Genomic DNA, 21,792 nt, shown 5'->3' on the forward strand with positions numbered 1-21,792 from the left:
GACCCTGGATCCCAGGTTGCTGAGTGCAGCCTGCCTCGCCCCGACCTGCTGGACCCTCCCACCCTTCTTCAGTTTCCACAACAAAACCACTCACACCAGAGACTCGGGGGGGTTAATAGAATTTACTGGACAACTGGGGGAGCCCAGGAAAGGTCACCTCACACACTGCTCAGCAAACCCCTGACCATCTTTTTAGACCCGCCTCTGTCCTCTTCAGGTGCTCTCCCTCCCCCACTTCTTGTCCCAGCTTCAGGAACTCTTCCTCCCCAGGGGACTTCACGAGTGCTCAGCCTCCCACCACCTTGCTAACTCCCTTCCTGCCCTTCCCATCGCAGGAGCACAAGAAATTCCTTTGTCTCCTGCCCCAGTGATCTACTGGGATCTGGGTCTCTGTGGATGTCCATCTTCTGTGGGCTGGCTTAGTTAAGCCAGAGGAACTTGAGACCACCAAATAAAAAATTAAAAGTTCGCCCTGGCTGGTTTGGCTCAGCGGTTAGAGTGTCGGCCCGTGGACCAGAGAGTCCCGGGTTCGGTTCCTGCTAAGGGCACCTGTCTTGGTTGCAGTTTGTCCCTGGATCCAATCGGGGTCGTGTGGGTGGCAGCCACTCCATGTGTCTCTCTCACATCGATGTTTTTCTCTCCCCCATCTGAGGATAAAAGCAAGCATGTCCTCGGATGAGGATTTTTAAAAAGTAATAATAATAAAAGAAATTAAAATAAAAAGCTCTCCCCTGATGTCTTGAGCAAGGCCTTCCCCACACTTCGGGGCTTTCCAGCCTCCAGCTGTAAGGCCCCAGGCTCTTCCAAAGGGCTGGTCTGGCCTTGGCTGCCTCCTGTGCAGAACTGTGGCAGCAAAGAGCACGAAGCAGAAGCTGCCTGGGTTTCAGACTGATGGAGGGTCAGAGAGGCCCAGAGGGAGGGGGGATGTGAACCCAGGGTGGTGGTTCAAGCTTCAGTAACTAATATTCCCCGGAAGACGGCCCTTGGCCTCATCCCAGAGATACAGTCAGCAGATCCGGAACAGGGCCCGGGACTCTGTATTTCCAGTGGACTTCTGACGCAGATTGCTGCCATGCAGGGAGGGACCAGAGGGAAGGGAGGGACGGACTTCCAGTGAAGGGAGAAGGGATGGAGCTGGAGCCGGAGCTGTACCATCCCATCTGACCCAGCCCTCCAGTCGCTCTGAAGCAGTTCAGCTATTTTTACTATTAGCACCAGATTTAGCTTAATGTGTACAATCATAAAGAGCAATTCTCTCTCTCTCAGAAAAAGATAATAACTATTGCTTGCCTGCCTGAAATTAGTATACCAGTGGCCTTGCGGAAAGAAGAGGGTCTTTATAGTCCACAGACCTGGATTTATGACATTATCATTCATGGGCTGTGGCTGTCTCACCCTGAGCTGTTACTTCATCTCCTTGACTCAATTTCTCACCCATAAAATGGGAAGGGTAGTGACAAATTAAGACCTATCTCATTGGTAAGTCCATGTTAGCCCTTGATTTTGGTCTGATAGACATTCAAAGTTGTGTAAAGAGGAGGCTGGGCCATACCCTGATCTCTGCTTATGAGCTGTTTGCAGGAACCTGTCCCTGCCAACGCCGAGAGAGACTCCTTGGGCCTGGAGGGGAACGAGATGCAGCTATTTCCATTTGTGAGCCTCTAAGATGTGCTGGGCAGCATGCAAACTACTGGAAATAAAACAGTGAATAAACCAGCAATGCTCCTGCTCTCTTAGAGCTCACATTCTTGCACGAGAGTAAATCAAATAAATGATCAAGGTAATTGCCACTAAAAGTGATTGCAGCCCTTGCCCAGCTCAGTGTGCTGCACACAGAGTCAGGCTGAACGATAACCTCTTTCTAAGTGTTTACCAAGTACCAGGAGCTCTCCCAAATGCTTTTTATCTGTTATCTCATTTAATTCCCGCAACAGCTCTTAAAGTGTTTTGTCAGTCTCATTTTACAGATAAGGAAAACACAGTACCAAAAAAAAAAAAAAAAAAAAGGTTAGACAATTTACTCAAGGTCATATGGCTAGTAATGTGACCAAACCAGAATACAACCCTTGTTATGTGTGGCTCCATAGTCCTAGCTCTTAACCACCATTGATACTGTTTCATATCTTTGAGGGCCCCCACATGGCAACAGGATAACCCCACAACCAGAGAAACTCCCCCAAACCCAGGAGACAGGCAGGTTCAAAGGCTCACTGATCCCAGAGGAAATTCAGAACTAGTTCATCAAGACTAACATTCAAATGATTGTCACCCCCTGCCAAGTCCACTACCAGCTGTTGTGATGCATCATACATAATGATTGTGAGAGTGCCTCCTAGGTGATTGCATTCACACACACACACACACACACACACACACACACACACACACCCATGTCCTCCATTCTCTATTCATACTCTGCCTGTGTGGAAAGAGGAGGCAGACACAGCTAATTCATAGGTTCTTCAAGAGGAAATGGACTGTGACTGTCAGACTTTTAGCTCCCTCTCCCACATAACCCAGGAATTGTATTCCCTGCTGGTATCCCAGATGGGCAATGGTACGTCTCCACCACCCTTGCTATTCTGGGACACCAGGTCCTTGAGAAACACATGCACCCCACTCCAGACAGCCTGGATCAGTGGTTGAGCTGAAATCCCACTCTCCATAATTCCCTCCATTGATCATATCTCTGCCATCTGAAACCACATACTAAAAAGTGTGTTTCTTTTTCCAAATAAAAAGAGAAAGCTCTTTTATTTTTGAAGACTATTATCTACCCCCACCTCCATCCCCATTAATTTTCTCTTCTTCAGGGTAATTGTAAATACATCTTTTGGTGACCTAGTGTTGGGTCTCTTCACTGCTCAGATAACACTTTTCTGGACACCAGTTTGTCAGTGGCTCAAAATGTACCCTTAGGTTAAGCACATAAAATAATCTTACCTTCAAAATTCTGTCCATATGAGCAATTTGGAATATGCTGGAAATCAACACTGGGTTCTTCTGTTCTTCCAAAAATATCTTCCCCATCCGATACCATTATATGAGACATATGCAAAAGCATTAGCACAGGGCCTAGCCCATAGGGCTTGGTAGAAGTTTATGTCCTTCCCCTTCCCCATAAAAAATGGGGTGGCGGTGGGGAGGGACCCTCATGAAGTGTGCCTGACTTCACACCTCTGTTTCCCCATCCCTTCCTCTTAAATTCCCACTAACAAAAAAGAATTTTATCTTGTTTCCTTTTCTTTATTTTTTTTCAATAAGAAACTTTCTTTTTCTTCCTTCTGGAATATTTAATCTATCTGCAGGAATAAGGACAATGCAACATTTAGAAAACTTGGCAAAAAAAATGTAAACTTTCTTGTCCAACTTTGTCATATTTTTTCTCTCTCAAGAACCCTACTAAATATATTTTATTGCTTTCATTCTTCAGATATGCCCCTGATGTTATTTTTCCCAAGTTACATAAGTTATTTAATAGCTTTTATATTAGAGATTAATCAAGGGGCATGAGCCAGAAAAACAGTCACATTATTAAAGTGAGAAACTATAACCAACATTCCTCATGAATTTAGATGTAGAAATTCTTAGAAATTAAGCAAATAGAATCTATATATAATCAATTCCAAAAAACTCAATCAATATAATTTATCATATTGATAGACTAAAAAATGAAAAAACATATGGTCATTTCAATATATGTAGAAAAAGCATTGGATAATACCCAACATTCATTCATTATAAAAACTCTCAGCAAACTAGAAATAAAGGGGAAATTGCTCCACCCAATAAAAGACATCTATGAGAAAACCTACAGTTAATATCATACTCAAGAGTGAAAGACTAAATGCTCTCCTTCTAAGGTAAAGAACAAGACAATGTGTCCACTCTCGTTACTTCTATTCAATATTGTACTGGAGGTTCTAACTGAAATAACAATGAAATACAAAGATTCCATTTGTATAACACTTTATTTTTTAAAATTTTTTAATTAATTAATTTTTGTTACAGATGTTTCTCCTTTCTTTTTCACCATTGACACCGTCCTCCCATTTCCCCCCACCCCATAACCAGCTTTGTTGTCCATCGGTTATGCATACATACATATAAATTCTGTGGTTTATCTCTTCCCTCCCCCCACCACCCTCTCTTCTGAGGGTTGTCAGTCTGTATTCTACTTCCATGTCTCTGGGTCTACCCCATTCCTCAGACGGTTATGCTCATTATATCCCACAAATAAGTGAGATCATGTGATACTTCTGTTTCTCTGTTTGGCTTATTTCGCTTAGGATGATACTCTCCAGGTCCCTCCATGTCATCTCAAAGGATAAGAGATCTTTCTTCCTTACAGCTGCATAGTACTCCACTGTGTATATGTACCACAGCTTTTTTATCCACTCGTCTACTGATGGACATTTGGGCTGTTTCCAGATCTTAGCTATTGTAAATAGTGCTGCTATGAACATGGGGGTACATATATTCTTCCTGATTGGTGTTTCAGGCTTCTTAGGGTATATTCCTAGAAGTGAGATCACTGGGTCAAATGGGAGTTCAAGTTTTAATTTTTTGAGGTAACACCATATTGTTTTCCATAGCGGCTGTACCAGTCTGCATTCCCACCAGCAGTGTACTAGGGTCCCCTTTTCTCCACACCCTCGCCAACACTTGTTGTTTGATGATTTGTTGATGGCGGCCATTCTGACAGGTGTGAGGTGATACCTCATTGTTGTTTTAATTTGCATCTCTCTGATGATTTGAGCATTTCTTCATAGTCTCTTGGCCATTTGTATGTCCTGTTTGTAGAGGTGTCTATTTAGCTCCTCTGCCCATTTTTTAATTGGGTTCTTTGTCTTCCTTTTGTTGAGTTGTATGAGTACTCTATATTTTGGAAATTAACCCCTTATCTGATGTATCATTTGCAATTATGCTCTCCCATTGTATAAAACTTTAAAAATGGCAGCCAATCTATGTGACAGAGAGCAGATTAGCAGTTGCCTGGGGGCAGGAGGAGGGGAGGGGCAAGAGGAGAGGAGGGGCAGGAGGAGGGATTACCAAGTGGCAGGAGAAAATGTGGAGGGTTTAGGGGTGATGGATGTGTTCATTATCTTGGTTATGTTGATATGTCAAATTTATTAAATTGTATACTTTAAATATGTGCAGTTTATTGTATGTCGTTTATAACTCAATAGAGCTAATATATGCTAATATATTATGTATATATCTCGAGAACATGGTGTTTAGGGAAGGTAAGTGGTGCTGAGACAAGAGGCTGTAAGGGGTCAGAGAAAGAGCGATAGAGCAATCAGGGAAGGCGGTGTGGAGGGGGTTCTCTAGCAAGTCAAAGAAGAAAAATGCAGGGCTTGTCTTTGGAAGATGCCAGCTAGACTACACTGCCTGCCTGGTATAGTTTGTTTGGGGCATTAGTAAGGGGTGAGGGAAGGAATGTAAGCCCAAACAAATTAGGGAGTAATCTGATTCTACACTGAGTTCCAACAAGGTATCAAAGCATACAAATCAAACAAGGTAAAACCATACTTTAGTAAATTGAGTCTGGCAGTAAATACAGGGGTAGGCAAAAGTAGGTTTACAATTGTAATACAATAATTAATAAATAATGCCCTGGCCAGTTTGGCTCAGCGGTCAGAGCGTCGGCCTGTGGTCCAGAGGGACCTGGGTTCGGTTCCTGCTAGGGGCACCTACCTCAGCTGCAGTTTGTCTCCAGCCCTGGTTGGTCGTGCAGGTGGCAGCCACTCGATGTGTCCCTTTCACGTCGATGTTTCTCTCTCTCTCTCCCTTCCTCTCTCTCCCTCCCTCCCACACTATCTGAACAAAAAATGGAAAAATGCCCCCGGGTGAGGATAAAAAAAAATATATATTAATACAAGATGAACTCTGTTTTGCATGCTTACAACTGTAAACCTATTTTGCCTGCCTCTGTGTATGTGGGATTAGAATAAATTAAAGTGTGGGGACAGAAATGCCATCCGTTCCTCCATCCCTCCATCCATCCATCCATCTGTTACTGATGGGGAGAGGTCCTGGTCCCCACCTGTTGCTCACGAGAGTGGAATTCTTGCGATATGCCTAGAAAAAGAATGTTCTGAGACTCATGCGGGAAAATGAATGATTTTTATTTGCACAGAATTATATCCCTGAGTTTCTAAGGTCCCTTCTCCCTCAGTCCCACCGTGAAAGACGTGTAGCTGTGCCTTCAGTAGGGCTAGACGCAGAGTCAGTGCTCAGGGTTTCCATGCCACGTTGGCACAGTCCAGCTTGGTTTGTGTTCCCGGCTGCAGTCCATCGGTCCGCTGCACGTGGGGTCCGCAGGGCCGCGCGGCCGGGCAGGAAACAGAGGAATACAAGGAAGCAGGACCAAGAGAGCCCATGAGCAAAGCCAAGAGGGAGAATTCCTTTGTTTAGGGGGTTACGTATTCCCCAATTTTCAGTGGTTTGCAGTGGTCACTCCCATTCTGGCCAGTGATCTCTATTCCCAGGCCTTACAAACTCAAAGACCTAAAATAACCACAAAGGATGGCCTGAAATGACAACTTTTTGACTAAAAGCAGTTTAGGGCAGTAGTCATGTCCTAGGCCAGTATCTTCCCAGACAAAGTTCAGTTTTCACCCTAATTGAGCCTATTGCCTTTTTACATCTATGATAACATACCTTTGGAATGTCAGGGTAACTTCCCTTTTTCCAGACCCGTCAGGGTGCAACCAATTCACTAGTACAGAGACCACAAATACCCTCTTTGTTATTATTATCATGTTAATTGTTGACAGTTAACTATCCTGTACCCACCTTTGTAAAAGATGTATGTGTCTATCATTTTACTGTTTATCCAATCCCAGAGGTCCCCCCCCTTTGCTTTCTCCCCCCCTCCCTAATCTATCACCAGTGGATTTCATGTAACCCACTTACATGTCCTCTTTAGACTGTAATGTATAAAATAAGATGAAAACTGCCATCCTCTGGAGTATTATTTCAATCTGTTGAGGTTTTGCTGCCTGGCAGTCGTCGATGGTTCTGGCTCAAATAAACTCACACAAATTCTTCACAGGTTTGAATGTTTCTAACATTGACACAAGGGAATGTGGAAAGGGAAGGTCAGGGTCTGAGCTTTGGGGCAGCCCAGTCAGAGCGTGGAGCACACAGCCTCAGAGTAAACATCCGAGACTGGCCCCAAGCAGAAGCAGAGACCTGCTGAGCGGAGGAGATTAGGTCACAGGCTCCCTCTTCGCCCTGGCTGCTGGGCCGGGAACTTGGATATCATTGCTGCAGTGTGCTCACTCTCTGGCTGTGCCTGGGTGCAAGGCTTAAAAGGGGGAGGAGGGTAATCTGGATAAGTGGGGCCCCGCGGGAGAACTGAGCTGACTAAAGTGAGTGGAAAAATCCCAGCTGTGAAAGAATTATTACGCGGCAGGGAGCAGTGAGTTTGAATCTTGTAGAGTTGCTCCGCTTTCTTATTTTCACAAGCACTTTGACGAGTGGTTCTCAAAGTGGGGTTCCCTGACAGCAGCTTCAACTTTGTAGGGAAACTGGTTGAAAATTCAAATTCCTAAGCCCCACCCTAGACTCTGGGTGGGGTTTAGGAATGTGTGTTTTAACAAGCCCTCTAGGGGATTCTGATGTAAGCTCAAGTTTGAAAACCTCTAACCTAAATGTTTAAAAATAGATCTCTCCCTGGGAGAGCCCACTCGGTAGGTTTAGATGTGATAATGGGGCAGCCCTTTGGAAATTGCAAAGCTCTCTACAAGAGTGCCTTACTCATTCACGTTTATTCTTTTGATCAACCTAATTTGGTCAGATTTACTTATGACTTAAGGCTTTCTTTTGGGGTCCCCGCTTCCTTTTCCATTCTCAAAAGAAAACTAAAATCCTGTTAGTGAACAGGAGAACGGATTGCAAAAGAATTAAACCTTTGGGGTAGAAGGTTGGGAGCACAGCTGGAGTTTGCCTGGAGGACAGGTTTGTTTTTCTCCGGACAGTGGGCTTGTTTTGTTTCTTCCAGCAAGAAAGCGCAAGGCTGATGACTCACATTCACTGTTGAAAGTCTTTAAATCCCACTGCAGCTGTCAAAATAAGATTAGTGCTTTCAGACATGATAAAAGAAGGGAACCGGGCCCCACAACACAGACGTGGGTTTTGCCTGCGTTTGTGGGGCAGTAACTCTGAGCAAGCTGTTGGCAGTGAGCAGGCTGTGTTTCCCACTGGAGTGAAAGAACAGCCCTAATGATACATTTCTCTCCTCTCTGGCTGTGATCGATAATCTTTTATTTTTACATCCCAGGGTGAGTAACAGCAGGAGCTATAAAAAAGTGGAGTGTGTCTTTAAAGGTGTTCATTTTGCTTTCACTCCAAAGGAGAGATGAAACTGTTGTTGTTATTGACAGTATGCAGTGTGGCTCGTCTACAGTTCTGAAAAGTCAGTTAAAGCCCTTAGATTCCACCCAGGATGACATCAGCCACAGCAGCTACAGTCTTTGTCCCGTGCTCCTTGTCCAGTGTAACCAGATGAAAGTTTTCCAAGTTCTCTGGGCCTAGGCACCACGCCAGGGTTTCCAGATCACAAATGAAGGAAGACACTCAAATCTACGGTGCATGGGAGAGCCTGGGGGAAACTCTGAGGATGGATTTGAGCACAACTTTGGGCTCTTCGTTATCAAATCCTCGCTGATTTATGTCACCTGGGAAGACTGTGCAGACACAGTTAACATTCCCTCCTACAATTCCCCAGGAACTAAGAGAAATAAGCAGGTTTTGCTGATTCTCAACTACATGCGAGGGATGGCGCTCTGGTGAGGCATTACTTGAGTCTGGTGAGATCTTTTATTTTATTTTATTATTTTTAAAATTTTTATTTTCTTTATAGATTTTAGAGAGAGAAGAAGGGAGAGGGAGAGAGAGATAGAAACATCGATGACAGAGAACATTGATTGGCCACCTCCTGCGTATTCCCCCACTGGGGATTTGGCCCGCAACCTAGGCATGTGTCCTGACCCGGACTCAAACCGGCGACCTCTTGGTGCATGGGTCAACGCTCAACCACTGAGCCACATGGGCCGGGCAGTGAGATCTTTTATTATAAAATTCAAAATGTCCTACTTTGCTATCAGATCAATTCAGAATAGAATTCACAAACCAGCACTTAGTCAAAGATCTGACATTATTTACAGAAGTCAGAATCTAAGGTCCGTGTGTAGAGTTCCCAGAGGCACCCAATGAAGTGACACTGATTAGAAGTGACACTGTAGGCAAAATTTGGGTGGAGTTCACCTCTCCTCCATGCTTAAGTAGGCCCACACCACCAAGACCTTTCTTTGCCCCAGTATAACAAAGGAGGCTAATGTCTGCTGAGTGCCTACCATCTGTCATTTAGCACTGCAGTAAGTTGTTCTCGCCACTTAATTATTTAACCTCTATGACAATGAAACCGCCCAGCTGCAGCAGGTTTGTCTCCGGAGGCGATATTCTCTCATTCAATCTGACTACCTCACTCCCACTCTGTCTAAAGAGACATAGCTTCCCTTTATCTCCTGCATGGTTCAAGTCCCTTGATACCTACTTTTTCATACTACCTCCTTCAGGTCCATGTGTAAAATCTTTTCAGTGAGATCACCTTCTGACCACACTATTTAGAACAGAAGCTCCTTTTCCTGCTTAATTTTGTTCCGCAGCACTTATAACATCTAACATGACACAGGGTTTCACCTGTCTGTTTTGTTTGTGTATGGCCCCGGTCAGTGGTGTGCTGGCAGTGCTTAACAACTAGATCTCCAGGGGGAAAGCTCTGATTAGTAGTGTTCACCAATTTTTGTAGTGTAAATACTGCCACCACAGCTCATTTCAAGAAACTCACTTGGCCTTGATGACTGTGGAGTTGGGAAGAGGTGTGCACAGCCTGTTGGATGAGTCGGTAGGAGCTGGCTCCATGGGGACAGGGATTGATCATTTGATATTTTAAAAAATCTATTTTATTCACTGTTGTCTTTCTAGCACTTTGAACAATTTGACAAATTAATTCAGTCAGTCGTTCAAATATATTTTTTAAAATTGACCATATGCCAGACACCATGCTAGATATTTGATCCAAAAAGGCTGAACAAAACAAGCATTGCCCTCACGTGATAAGGGAAAGAGACATTAAGTTAATCAATTGCAAATTAGGTGTTAAATTATAATTGTGGTAAGAGAAACAGTGGGGGGACCTGGACCTCTAATAGGCTGGTGGCTATCAAGTCAAATCAACAAATGTCCACTAAGCACCTACTGTATGAAATGCACGGTATTATACAGCATCTTGAGGTAAAATAAGACATCTTGTTCATCTCAGAGCTTATAGCCTAGGTAAGATTGGTGAGGGAGGAACACCGGTCAACCCTATGTTTATGTAACATGGACATCAGTTCATTGTCCATTCACAAGTGCCTAGTGAACACCTGCAATGTGCCAGGCACTGTGCTAGGCACTGGGGGTGCCACAGCCAGCAACGCAGCGGGTCCTTAGCTGTCGTGAGAATTCTTGGAGTCTGCAACTGGGGGCTGGTCCCCAGATGTCCTTGTGCTCTGAGCTCTCTTCTGGTATGAGGAATACCTCCTGCTGGGGATGAGGCGAGGGGAGAGTCTTGTTTCCATCTCACTCATCTTCCCATGACCCCATTTCTGATGGAGAAGAGTATTTTTAGGACTCTAGGGACATCCTAGAGTTGGGAGGCAGGGGGCTGGGCCTTTGCCGCTGTTCACTCAGCAGATGAACACGTATGGAGCACCAACTACATGCACTAGGACACAGCGCTAGGCTCTGGGGAGTCCGAACGGGGGCAGGCCAAGCTCACGTGCCAGTGCAGCAGACAGACTGATCAGGTCCTTGCAGTACCGTGGGAAACGAGGAAGTGCTAGAGTGGAGCCGTGCGTATGGCGCTCGGGAGTCCGAGGAAGGAGCCCAGCCAACCTAGAGAAGGCTTCCTGGAGGAGGTGACACTGGATCGAAGTTGTGAGCCATGAATGGGGTCACCAGGTAAAGACCTGAGAGGGTAATGGGAACTCTGAATCCAGTGTGTTTGCCGCCTCCCACGGTTTTATCACCCTTAATGAAATCCTCCCAGGCTGTGAGAAAAAGTGCTTTTTTTCAAAAGCATAAGGAATCATCCAAAAACATCTGTATTTGTTTCAAATGGAACTGACCGCTGCCAAAAAACAACAGTTGTTTTGTCAGAACCTAGTCTGTATTTCTTCCTTGGTCTTTGTTTAATTTATGTATCCTTCAATGGTTTCCCCTGGGACAGTACAGGTCACTAGTGGCCAAAAATCCCCAGCGATCTAGAAAGGACAACAGACATGAAGCCAGCTGGCAAGCTTGCTGTTTGCCGGACTGTTCTCCTGGAGTCTGAGCCCTAATCCTTCTGTTCCTACCACACGTAGCCCCCTCACGTAGTGTCCGAAGGGATCACGCACAGCAGTAATTCTGAGGTTTGTTTGAAGGAGGGAACTGAGCCTGCTGGTCTTGGTTAATAACTGGGGGACTGACTTCTGGGTTCTTGTCACCTTCCCTTGAGAAGACTGTGAGGACTTTTTGTCCAGTAGATTCAATGACTTTCATCCTGGCTGCCCACTGGAGTTATCTGGGAGCTGCCGGCATCCTACCCCCACTAGTCTGATGTAGGGGGGTCGGTGGAGGTTGGGCACTGATATTTTCAAAAGGTCCCCAGATGGTTCTAATGGGCACTTCTGTTTCTGCAGCGGGACCTTGCAGTTATTCGCAGGAGGGTGTCCAGCCCTGTCCTGAAAGGAATACACATTTCTTTGCCTCTCTGTAACTACCCTGGGGGGTGGGTGGGGGGGAAATGGGGTGGGGTGTCTTTTGGAAACAAAGATCATTGTTTCAAGATTCTGGTTCATTGTTTTTGAAATGCTCATTTCAAAGGGGTTCTTTTGTCACATTATTTTTTTCTTTGTTATGAAAGTTCTTGTTATAAACTCTTGTTAGAGAACTTGAAAACACATAGCTATGAATAAGAGACTGCAAGTCACCTGTGCCCCCGCCACTCCTCCCAGAGAGCTTCCTGCTGGACTCAGGTGGCAGCAGCCGGAGCGAGAAGGGAGGGAGGACCCAGGCGGAGAAGCTCCTGTCCCCGCCTCCGCCTCCAAAGACAGCTTAGGGTTTGGGGGGTAGGTTGTTCCAGTGTGCTGGGGTACCATTTTCCAGCCACCAAGCCTTCGTACAGGGAGGCTCCCCTCCCATCGAGGGAGCTTGGAGCCTAGCAAGGGAGACACAGTCACTACAGAAAGGCCTATGTGATTAACTGAGATACGCCAAGAGGGAAAAGCTTGGGGTGTGCTGACAGCTGGTGGCTGAGGCCAAAAGCTCTGAAGAACAGTTGAAGGTCCTCGGTTCAAGAGGTTAATTTTTCCATCAGCGTGCAAGCAAACCAAAGCTCTTCAGCCTGAAATTTTAAAAACTATAGCTGTTCCCCAACAAAGCAACAATCTTCACTGAACTGTGCAAGAAGTCCTTTGTTTCCCCGAGCAAGAGAAACTGTGATACTTTGAGATTTATCCTTAGAAAGTACAACTCAGGTGAAATCTCCCTTTCTAAGGAGTTGACCTGGAGTTGTCCCCACTGCCTGCTGAAGGGAGTTCAGAGGCCTCAGTCTGTGGTCACGCCTCTGCCGTCTGGTGTCAACTGTCCTTCTGATCCTCTCTCCTGCTACTGCCCTTGGACGGCCTGGAGTGCCATCCAGCTGCCATGCTGTCCTCGTCCCTCCATTTCTGCAGTTCCTCAGGCTGGTCCCTCAGCCCGGAGGGCCACTCCCCTCTGCGTGCTCTCAGGCTTACCTGCCAGCCAGTTCAGATCCACTCTTGACTGGTGACAATTCATCCCCTTTCTGAACTCCTACTGTGTTGTCAGCAGCTCTCTTACGGCTGTCTAGCATGTTCCAGCTTGTGTGTTAGTTATTCAGGGTGCATCTGCTAGCCATTCTGGCCTTTCCAGGCCTCAGATGGGGCTAGTTTGTTCTACAGGACCTTTGCATGTGCTGTACTGATGCCAGGAACACAGCTGCGTGACTGCAGGAACCACTTTGTCTGTTTGGTTCACCACTATTTCCCCAGTGCCTGGGACAAGTAAGTGCTTCCTTACTGGAATGAATGAAGAGTATCCTGTAGTTCTGATTGTTCTTAGGTCTCTGGCCTAGGCTTGTAACTAACTGTAGATTTTGTTGTTCTTTAATTATTCACTATGATTTTTGCATAAGCTGAAGGTTTTTTTGGTTACTGGTGTTTTCCTTATATCTAAATGTATTGGAAATCTCAATTGGAGTTCCCAATTGGAAATCTAAGATACAAATATTCTGGTACAAGATAAAGAAGTTGCATCTATAATTTTTTCATATACTCTATTGATTTGGGAATGAAATATTTCTTTTAGCATTTTATTTTTTATTTATTTTATTTTTTTATTTTTATTTTTTATAGAATATGTATTTTTTTATTAATTCATTTTTTGTTACAGATGTTTCTCCTTTTCCCCCCACTGATTCCCCCCCTCTCCCTCCCTCCCTGCCCTGTCCCCAGCTTTGTTGTCCATGTCCATTGTTCATGCATACATGCATATAAGTTCTGTGGTTTATCTCTCCCCCACCACCCCCTCTTCTGGGGATTGTCAGTCTGTACCCCACTTCCACGTCTCTGGGACTACCCCATTCCTCAGACTGTTATGTTCATTATATTCCACAAATAAGTGAGATCATATGATACTTGTCTTTCTCTGTTTGGCTTGTTTCACTTAGGATGATACTTTCCAGGTCCCTCCATGTAGTCTCAAAGGATAAGAGATCTTTCTTTCTTACAGCTGCGTAGTACTGCATTGTGTATATGTACCACTGCTTTTTTATTCATTCGTCTACTGATGGACACTTGGGCTGTTTCCAGATCTTAGCTATTGTAAATAGTGCTGCTACAATCATGGGGGTACATATATTCTTTCTGATTGGTGTTTCAGGCTTCTTAGGGTATATTTCTAGAAATGGGATCCCTGGGTCAAATGGAAGTTCAATTTTTAATTTTTTGAGTTAACACCATATTGTTTTCCATAGTGGCTGCACCAGTCTGCATTCCCACCAGCAGTGTACTAGAGTCCCCTTTTCTCCACACCCTCGCCAACACTTGTTGTTTGATGATTTGTTGATGGAGGCCATTCTGACAGGTGTCTTTTAGCATTTTAAAACTGGAATCCTTATTTGAGGGATCTTAGACTTAAGGCATTTTAATGTTATGATGCAAATTTTATTTTTAAAAATTATATAATACATTTAATAAGTAATGAATTAATCAGCTTTTATCTTTTTATCAATTTGATATTTTATATTTATCTAAAGCATAAGTGTAATAAACTATAAAACTCAAAGACCTAGGAAATTATATTAAAGTATAGCTATTGGATTCGGAGATTCATCAAGCTTTCTAGTTAACTGAGTTTTTAACCATAGCTGTCATATTAACCTGAGAAAATTATTTTTAATATAGTCAATCCCTTTAATTATCACTGATTTTTCTCCAACTTTACTGGTAGAGTTACTGGAAGAGTTAGTTACGAAACTAAGCCATTCTCCTTGCTGTGAAACAATGTCATTATGTTCATCTGTTTCTGCGAAGGAGAGACCAAATCAGTGATAGATTGAAAATGCCTTTAACTTTTTCATCCTCTGATGTGTTCTAGTTGCGCTGCAGTAAATACATTCCTACAGTGCATTCTTCCGTTGCATTTGAATAAATAGCCAATGCTTAGTGCTTTGTGGACATATGATATTTTATCAAAATAAGACCCATCGCTAATAACCATACATCAGTTTCTCCTTAGTAACTTTTGTTACCTCCTTAACCTCCTCTGGCTCCCCCTTTTCCTCATTTGTTACTGGGATGCATACATAAAGTGCAAAGATCCTTCTGGTAGACACATGGGATGAGAAGTAGGGCCTGATGCGGACTTGGGGATTAGGGGCTATTCTTAGACCTGCCATGATTGTGGTGGAGTAGCGGGCCTTTCCTCTGTACCCTCTCTCAGCTTCGCCATCTGCAACATGTCAGAGACAGTGCCAGATGTCTTCTGTGTCCACTGCTGAGACTGACCACAGAGCCCTTTGTTCTCCAAGGGTAGTGATCGGACTGGATGCCGACAAGTGCACATGCCCGCCTGTGGTAACTCACAGTTCGCTGAAAATGTCCTCAGAGCACTTTCTGTGACTTGGGAAATAAAAACCCATGTGAGCCCCGGCTGGTTTGGCTCAGCAGTTAGTGCCGGCCCGAGGACCAAAGAGTTGTGGGTTCGATTCAGGGCAGGGGCACGTACCTCAGTTGCAGCTTGGGCTGGCCCAGGTTGAGGTTGTGCCAGAGGCAACTCCCACATCGATGTTTCACTCTCTCCCTCCCTCTCTCTATCTGAAGATAAATGGAAAAATATCCTCTGGTGAGGATTAAAAATAAATAAAAAATACACCCTGGCTGGTTGGAGCATTGGCCTGCGGTCTGGAGAGACCCGGGTTCGGTTCCCGCTAAGGGCATGTACCTCGGTTGCAGTTTGTCCCCGGCCCTGATTGGGTCATGCAGGTGGCAGCCACTCGATGTGTCCCTTTCATGTTGATGTTTCTCTCTCTCTCTCTCTCTCCCTCCCACTCTATCAACAAAATATCAAAAAATGTCCTCGGGTGAGGATAAAAAATAAATAAATAAAATAAATAAATAAAAACCGATGTGAATTTTGAATTACTTAATGCATTTAATAGAATAATTAAATAATTTCAACTTTGAAAAATATATATAAAGATACTCACCAAAATGTTCACAGCAGTGCCTCTGGGTGGTGGGATCGCGTGTATGGGGGCTTACAGGTGGATTTTCTTTCATGGATTTTTGTTTTCCGAAATTTCCGCCATGATCCTTCGTCAAAGCTTGCAGTGTTTCCAAAAGCTGTTTTAGCAAGCGCTGTGAGGTTGCTTGTCCGTGCGCTGTGCTGAGGGCCGCCTCCTTCAGAGCTGTGTTCTAACGGTGCCACTTTGCCTCAGTCCAGGATCTGTGCGCGGCCGAGGACCATGGCTGTGAGCAGCTCTGCGTGAATGTGCTGGGCTCCTTCGTCTGCCAGTGCTACAGTGGCTACACCCTGGCCGAGGACGGGAAGAGGTGTGTGGGTGAGTATTCCCTCCAGCCTTGCTTAAGGAGGAAGGACAAGCTATGCGTAGGAAAGAGGGAGGGGGAGGCCCCCACACCCAATTGCTCTCCTGCGAGTTTTAACAAAGTGCTCAGTCCTCTGGTCTAGTTGTGGAACTTGAAAGACTTCATTTATGGCTGAGGTTAACATTTTCTCATCTGGGTCCTCAGCAAAAGGCACATTGATGATCATCTGTGTAAATGTAGTTGTCTGTTACTCCTTGAAAAGGACTGGGCAGATTTCCATCAAGTGAAAATGGGAGGGTATGTTTGGGACAGCCTGCCTTAAACATAGCTCATGTGTCATACGCATAAATGTCACCTGCTGGCGTGCTGCGTTGCTGAGTGGCCCCTCTCAGACGTGGGCCGGCAGCCTTCCTCCTAAGTAGGTATTGGACCTGCAGTTCAGGGGCAGGCCAAGCAACTGCCCGGTGTAGGAGCCCAGCCATATGCAATAAGGCACCAGGGTCGGGGAAAACAAAAAGTAGCCTCAAACGCACGCCCCAGCTAAGGAGTGTCAGGGGCAGTGCAGGGAACTGCCATCGGTTGAGCAGTGTCTCACCTGGGCTGCTCCACACCTGGTGAGAGGGAGGCGAGACATCTGATTTCTCAGCGATGAAGAGTGGGTCTCTCCAGCTCGCAGATCCCTAACGGCACCTCCCAGCCTGTCTGCAAAGCCCTGGAAACTTGCAGTCTCATTCTTCCACGAACAAACAGTGCCCAGCAAATAGTGGGTGTTAAAGAAACCGAACTGACAACTTATGAAGCAGCAAATCTGGAAGGAAAAGGACTCCACTGGTATCAGAACTGGACTCTAAGTCCTGCATTTTCTCTTCCATATCCCAGTGTTATGTCTTGCTCCCCACTAAATAGTGAAATTTTTTGCACATAGAAATTACATTTTCCAGCTACCTTGATTTTAGGTTAGGATACGGAAGGAGAAAAGCAACAAAACATAAAGTGGAGGCCATGGTCGGCTCTTTGCAGGTGAGGGATGAGAGTGTCACGGGTTGGTTTGTTTGTTTGTTTGTTTGGTTGGTTGTTGTTACATACTGATGGGGATGAAAACCTCCCTCAACAGAGGCTCACAGATGGAATTGGTCTCCTAAGTGTTAGAGTGGTTTTTCTTAATCTGCTCGTGGTGACCACAGTAGGTGGCAGGTACCACCCCCACTAACATGGTACCACCCCCACTAACATGGGCAAAAGAGGAAATAATGTAGTAAACACCAACTCTTATGGTTTTTGCTTCATTGATTTTTATTATGTAAGTAATATACTGCTGTTGAGGAACTTAAACAGATAAGAAAATTACTAAGTTTGTTGTATTTTCTGCCAGACTTCTCCCCATGTAAATATATACTCAAAACATTGTGTTAATGTTTAACAAAATGAGGTCGTGCTATCTTTTTTCCCCTTACCAGTTGTTAAATGAGTAGAAACTTCAGGTGCTACAGGGTCAGAAGGAAACGAGGCCATTGGGAATAAGACCAGTGGCTGAGCTTTAGGAAACAGGGTGCGGGTGTCTGGTAGCTGAGGTTGAGGAGAGGGGTAGGCAGAGCCCCGAGCCTATGAGGGAGACAGTGGGGAGACAGGACAGGGTGATGAGGGCCATGGCTGGAGCAGGAGGCCTTGGGAAACTGGATGGCAGTGAGGACCCCAGTTCTCTGAGTGTTGCCAAATAATTGCCTTATTGTCCCTATGTAGTAGAGAACCTTTGTGTCTCCAAGGGCTTTGCTGTAACTTCTGGAATTTGACATTTATTGAAGAGCAGCAAGCATGAAAGTAGATGCGGTGGTTGCCAGGGAGCTGTTGTGGGCTGTGTTTATTAGAGATGGTATTTCTCTTGCTGCTGTTATCAGCATCTAAGAATGTCTGCCTTTCCTCAGAGGGGCAGTCCAAGCAGAAGAATGGGAAAATTGGAGGGACTATGCGTGACCCAGGTCTTATCCATCAGGTGTTCCTCCTCAACCAAGAGCCAGACCTGTTGGAGGCTGAGAGTGTGATGATTAAGTGATAGTGGACCTTTGTTGCCAGTGATCTTGGTTAGAGAGACTGAACTAATTCTCAAAAGATTGGTTGCTGCTCAGTCGGGCTGTGCTTAGTGCAAAGCAAAGGACAGACATAATAGAGGCTACAGAAGGGACATCCTGATGGCTAGGCCACGTGGGGAAGATCTGGGCAAGGAAGGAAGGGTGGCAATTGAACAGATGTCCAGGGCAAGAGGAGACATGAAGGACAATAATGGTGTGGAGGTGGTGGTGCTCTCAAAGTTCAGAGCCTGAGGCTGGGCTAGGAGGGGCACGTCTTGCTCCTGGGAACTGTGGATCAGGAGGAGACTCACAGGGAGAACACCAAATTGAGAGCAAAGCAGGCAGCCTCACCCGAGAATACCAGTCTGAAGAGGCTTGTCAAAGGAGGGGACCCCCAGCTATTTGACTCAGAGCAGGAAATTGAGAAGTTGAGAGGAGAGCTATTGAAGGACTTATATTCGGGAGGGACAAATGCAAAGCCTCCTCTTGGGACACTTAACCTTGTAGTCAACCACAGGATGGGTTCTAGGAAGAAGATGGCGAGGGATGGAAAGGCCAGTGAGAGACTATGGTATCATCATCAGAGGAGAGGGGACAAGAGCCAGAGTCTGAGTAGTGACTGGAGGAATGCAGAGGGGAGGAGGAACAGGTGGGGAAAGGTGCTATAAGTGAAGGTGGGAAGGAAAGTCACTAGTGACTGCTGAGTTTGAGCTTCCATGACTCTTAGAGTGATGGCAACAGTGATGGAGGAGTGGTGGGGACGGAGTCTTAGAAAAGACAATGAGTAGTTTTAGACACAGTGAATCTGAAGTTGAGGTGGGTCACCAACGGGACATGTCAAGAGGGAGCAGGACACAGCACTCACACGACGGGACAAGGTTAGAACCGAAATGCAGTCAAGAAGCAGCACAGTCCATTTCTTTCTAAATTTTCTTTTCCATCTGTTCTTCATTTTAATGTTTATGCATTTTTGTTTGTTTTGAAGGCATCTGGGCCTTCAATACAGTAAGACCTGGGCTTACATCCAGTTCTGCTATTGCTAGTCATGGGTCTTTGCATAAATCATTTAACTTCTACAGTTTTCTCATCCATAATATGGAGTAAGGAGGTTTTGTGGAATTAGATAAGATAATGAGTAAAGTTTCTAACACACACCAGGCAGTTTATTGTTGTTGTTGTTGTTGTTGTTGTTACTACTACCACTACTACTATACAAATTATTATCATAATTTCCTGCATATCTGAAGTGTGGAGTGAGGAAACAGTGAAGGTCTGAGCCTTGGGTTGTAGCCACGTGTAGGAAGCAGGAGGGAAAAGTGGGGGCAGGAAAAGTATCCATGAAGGAACAGTCTAAGGTGGGGAGGGGAGTTTCTATCTCTCTCTCCCTCTCCCTTCCTCTCTCTCTAAGATCAATAAAGGGAGGGGAAAAAAGTATTTCCGGGCCAGGTCTGTATTAATGTCATGCTCCAGCGAGGCCAGAGGGAACAAAACTTAGAAAGCCATCAAGTTGAGTAATGGATTCATCTCAGCAAACATTTCAGAACTCTCTGCCAGACACTCTGCTGGGCATCAGGGGCATAAAGATGACCAGGAGACCACTGCGATCCAGAGGGGCAGATGTCGGGAGCAGGAAATGGGTGATGAAGAAGGCGGGGACAGCAAATCTCAACAGTTCATTGGAAGGAGGTCGGTAGAGATTCCCCCTGTTTAGCTGCGGGTGGATGGACGCAGTGGGTTTTCAGGTCCAACACTTCCATGGTCGTGGTTCTGGCACTTTGATCCATCCCATAATTATGACTGTGACCTGCATGGAAATTCAGTTCTTAGCCAAACTCAAGACTTATAGAATTTCCATACTTTTGAGTTAGTAGAAGGTTAAATTTGAGTGCCAATGTCTCATCCCCATAACTTCTCATTTTCCTGTGGCAAGTACTGAATTTATTTCCGCATTCAGATGATCAAGTGTGGATTATTGACTCAGGCCCTCCTTTTGCTTTAGTTGAGTTCCTGTATTTGTCATCCATCAGCTGCCACTATAGCTATGTTAATTTCCATCTCAAAGTGTACATGTAAAAATGCTTTCAAATTTATTTTTAATTATAGTTGACATCCGATATTATGTTAGTTTCAAGTGTACAGCATAGTGATTCCACATGTATGTACCTTATGAAGTGATCACCCTAGTAGGTCCAGGAATCATCTGTTACTGTCAAACTGTACATTTTCAAAGACCATTTATTTATACCTTTGAGGGTGAAGTTTCTGCAGTACCTGCTCACCTGGTGTTTACTGACAGCCTTATCTTTCAGGGTAACTTTGGTCCTGTTTTATATCTTATCTGCCCAAGTAGATAGTAAACCCTTGAAGACAGAGGCCACTGCACTTTTCATCTTTCAAAAAGTGGATTTACGCCCTGGCCGGTTTGGCTCAGCGGTTAGAGTGTCGGCCTGCGGTCCGGAGAGACCCGGGTTCGGTTCCCGCTGAGGGCATGTACCTCGGTTGCAGTTTGTCCCCGGCCCTGGTCGGTTGTGCGGGTGGCAGCCACTCGATGTGTCCCTTCACGTCGATATTTCTCTCTCTCTCTCTCTCTCCGTTCCTCTCTCTCCCTCCCACTCTACCTGAACAAAAAGTGGAAAAATGTCCTCGGGTGAGGATAAAAAAAAAAAAAAAGTGGATTTACCATCCTTTTTTTTCCCAATCATTGACTGGGTTGTGATTGATTACAATCTCAAGCATTAAAAAATTTTTTTTTTCCTTTGATGGGATTTTATTACTACAAAAAAGTCAGAGTACAGACATGTATGAAGTCAAAACCTGAAAGTTATTCCTCCCCAATTTCACTTCCTAGGTGATAACTGCTAAGAGCTTGATTTCTCCTTCCTGCCTTTCTTCTAAGGTGTCTTACAAATAGTATTTGCTTGTCATAAGCATCCCAGGTTTAGCACATGCCTGACACATGGTAATTGCCCAATACATGGTTGTGGAACAAATGAATAGCATCAAGGTAGCTGTGTACCCCCAAATTCAAACTTATCTGATTAGGGAGGCAGTTAGATAATAAATAAAAACTACATTTTGAATATTACTAAATCCTAGGATCTGTTTGAATATTTTATATAATAATTACAATAGCCCTGAGATAGGTACTATTGTTATTCATATTTTATAAGTCTCTTAACCTCTCCATGTTTCAGTGACTTCAACTTTAAATTGAGAATAACAATAATAGCTACCTCAAAGGGTTGCTGTGAGGATTAAATGAGTTAATACATGTCAAGCACCCACAACAGTGCTGTGTGTTTGTTAATATTATTACTATCATTACAATGTTTGATACATGGACAACTGATAAACATTAGTTGAATCTGAATTTCTGTATCCTTTATGACTTTTTGTCTTACAATGCTTGCACTTAATAATATGTCAGATATCTGGTACATTTAAAAATCATATTGAGGTCTATATGCAGAATGATAAATGGCATGGAAATTTAACATAGCATTGCTACTATCTTCAAAGCTTTTCTCCTATATTCTTCTATATCAGGTACCCTCAATGAG

General features: G+C 44.7%; 1 protein-coding gene across 3 annotated transcripts in view; it reads left to right on the top strand.

Annotated features, from left to right (window-relative positions):
* The window catches only part of MATN2 (matrilin 2), a 153,640-nt gene that overhangs the window by 63,866 nt on the left and 67,982 nt on the right, over positions 1-21,792 (top strand). For all 3 annotated transcript variants that reach the window (XM_036264033.1, XM_036264034.1, XM_036264035.1), the window contains one exon: positions 16,058-16,180. In XM_036264033.1, the coding sequence (XP_036119926.1) occupies positions 16,058-16,180 (123 nt within the window). The remainder of the gene's footprint in view (positions 1-16,057; positions 16,181-21,792) is intronic.

The sequence above is a fragment of the Molossus molossus genome, unplaced genomic scaffold, assembly GCF_014108415.1.
Source record: "Molossus molossus isolate mMolMol1 unplaced genomic scaffold, mMolMol1.p scaffold_m16_p_16, whole genome shotgun sequence".
In the NCBI taxonomy this organism is placed as follows: Eukaryota; Metazoa; Chordata; class Mammalia; order Chiroptera; family Molossidae; genus Molossus; species Molossus molossus.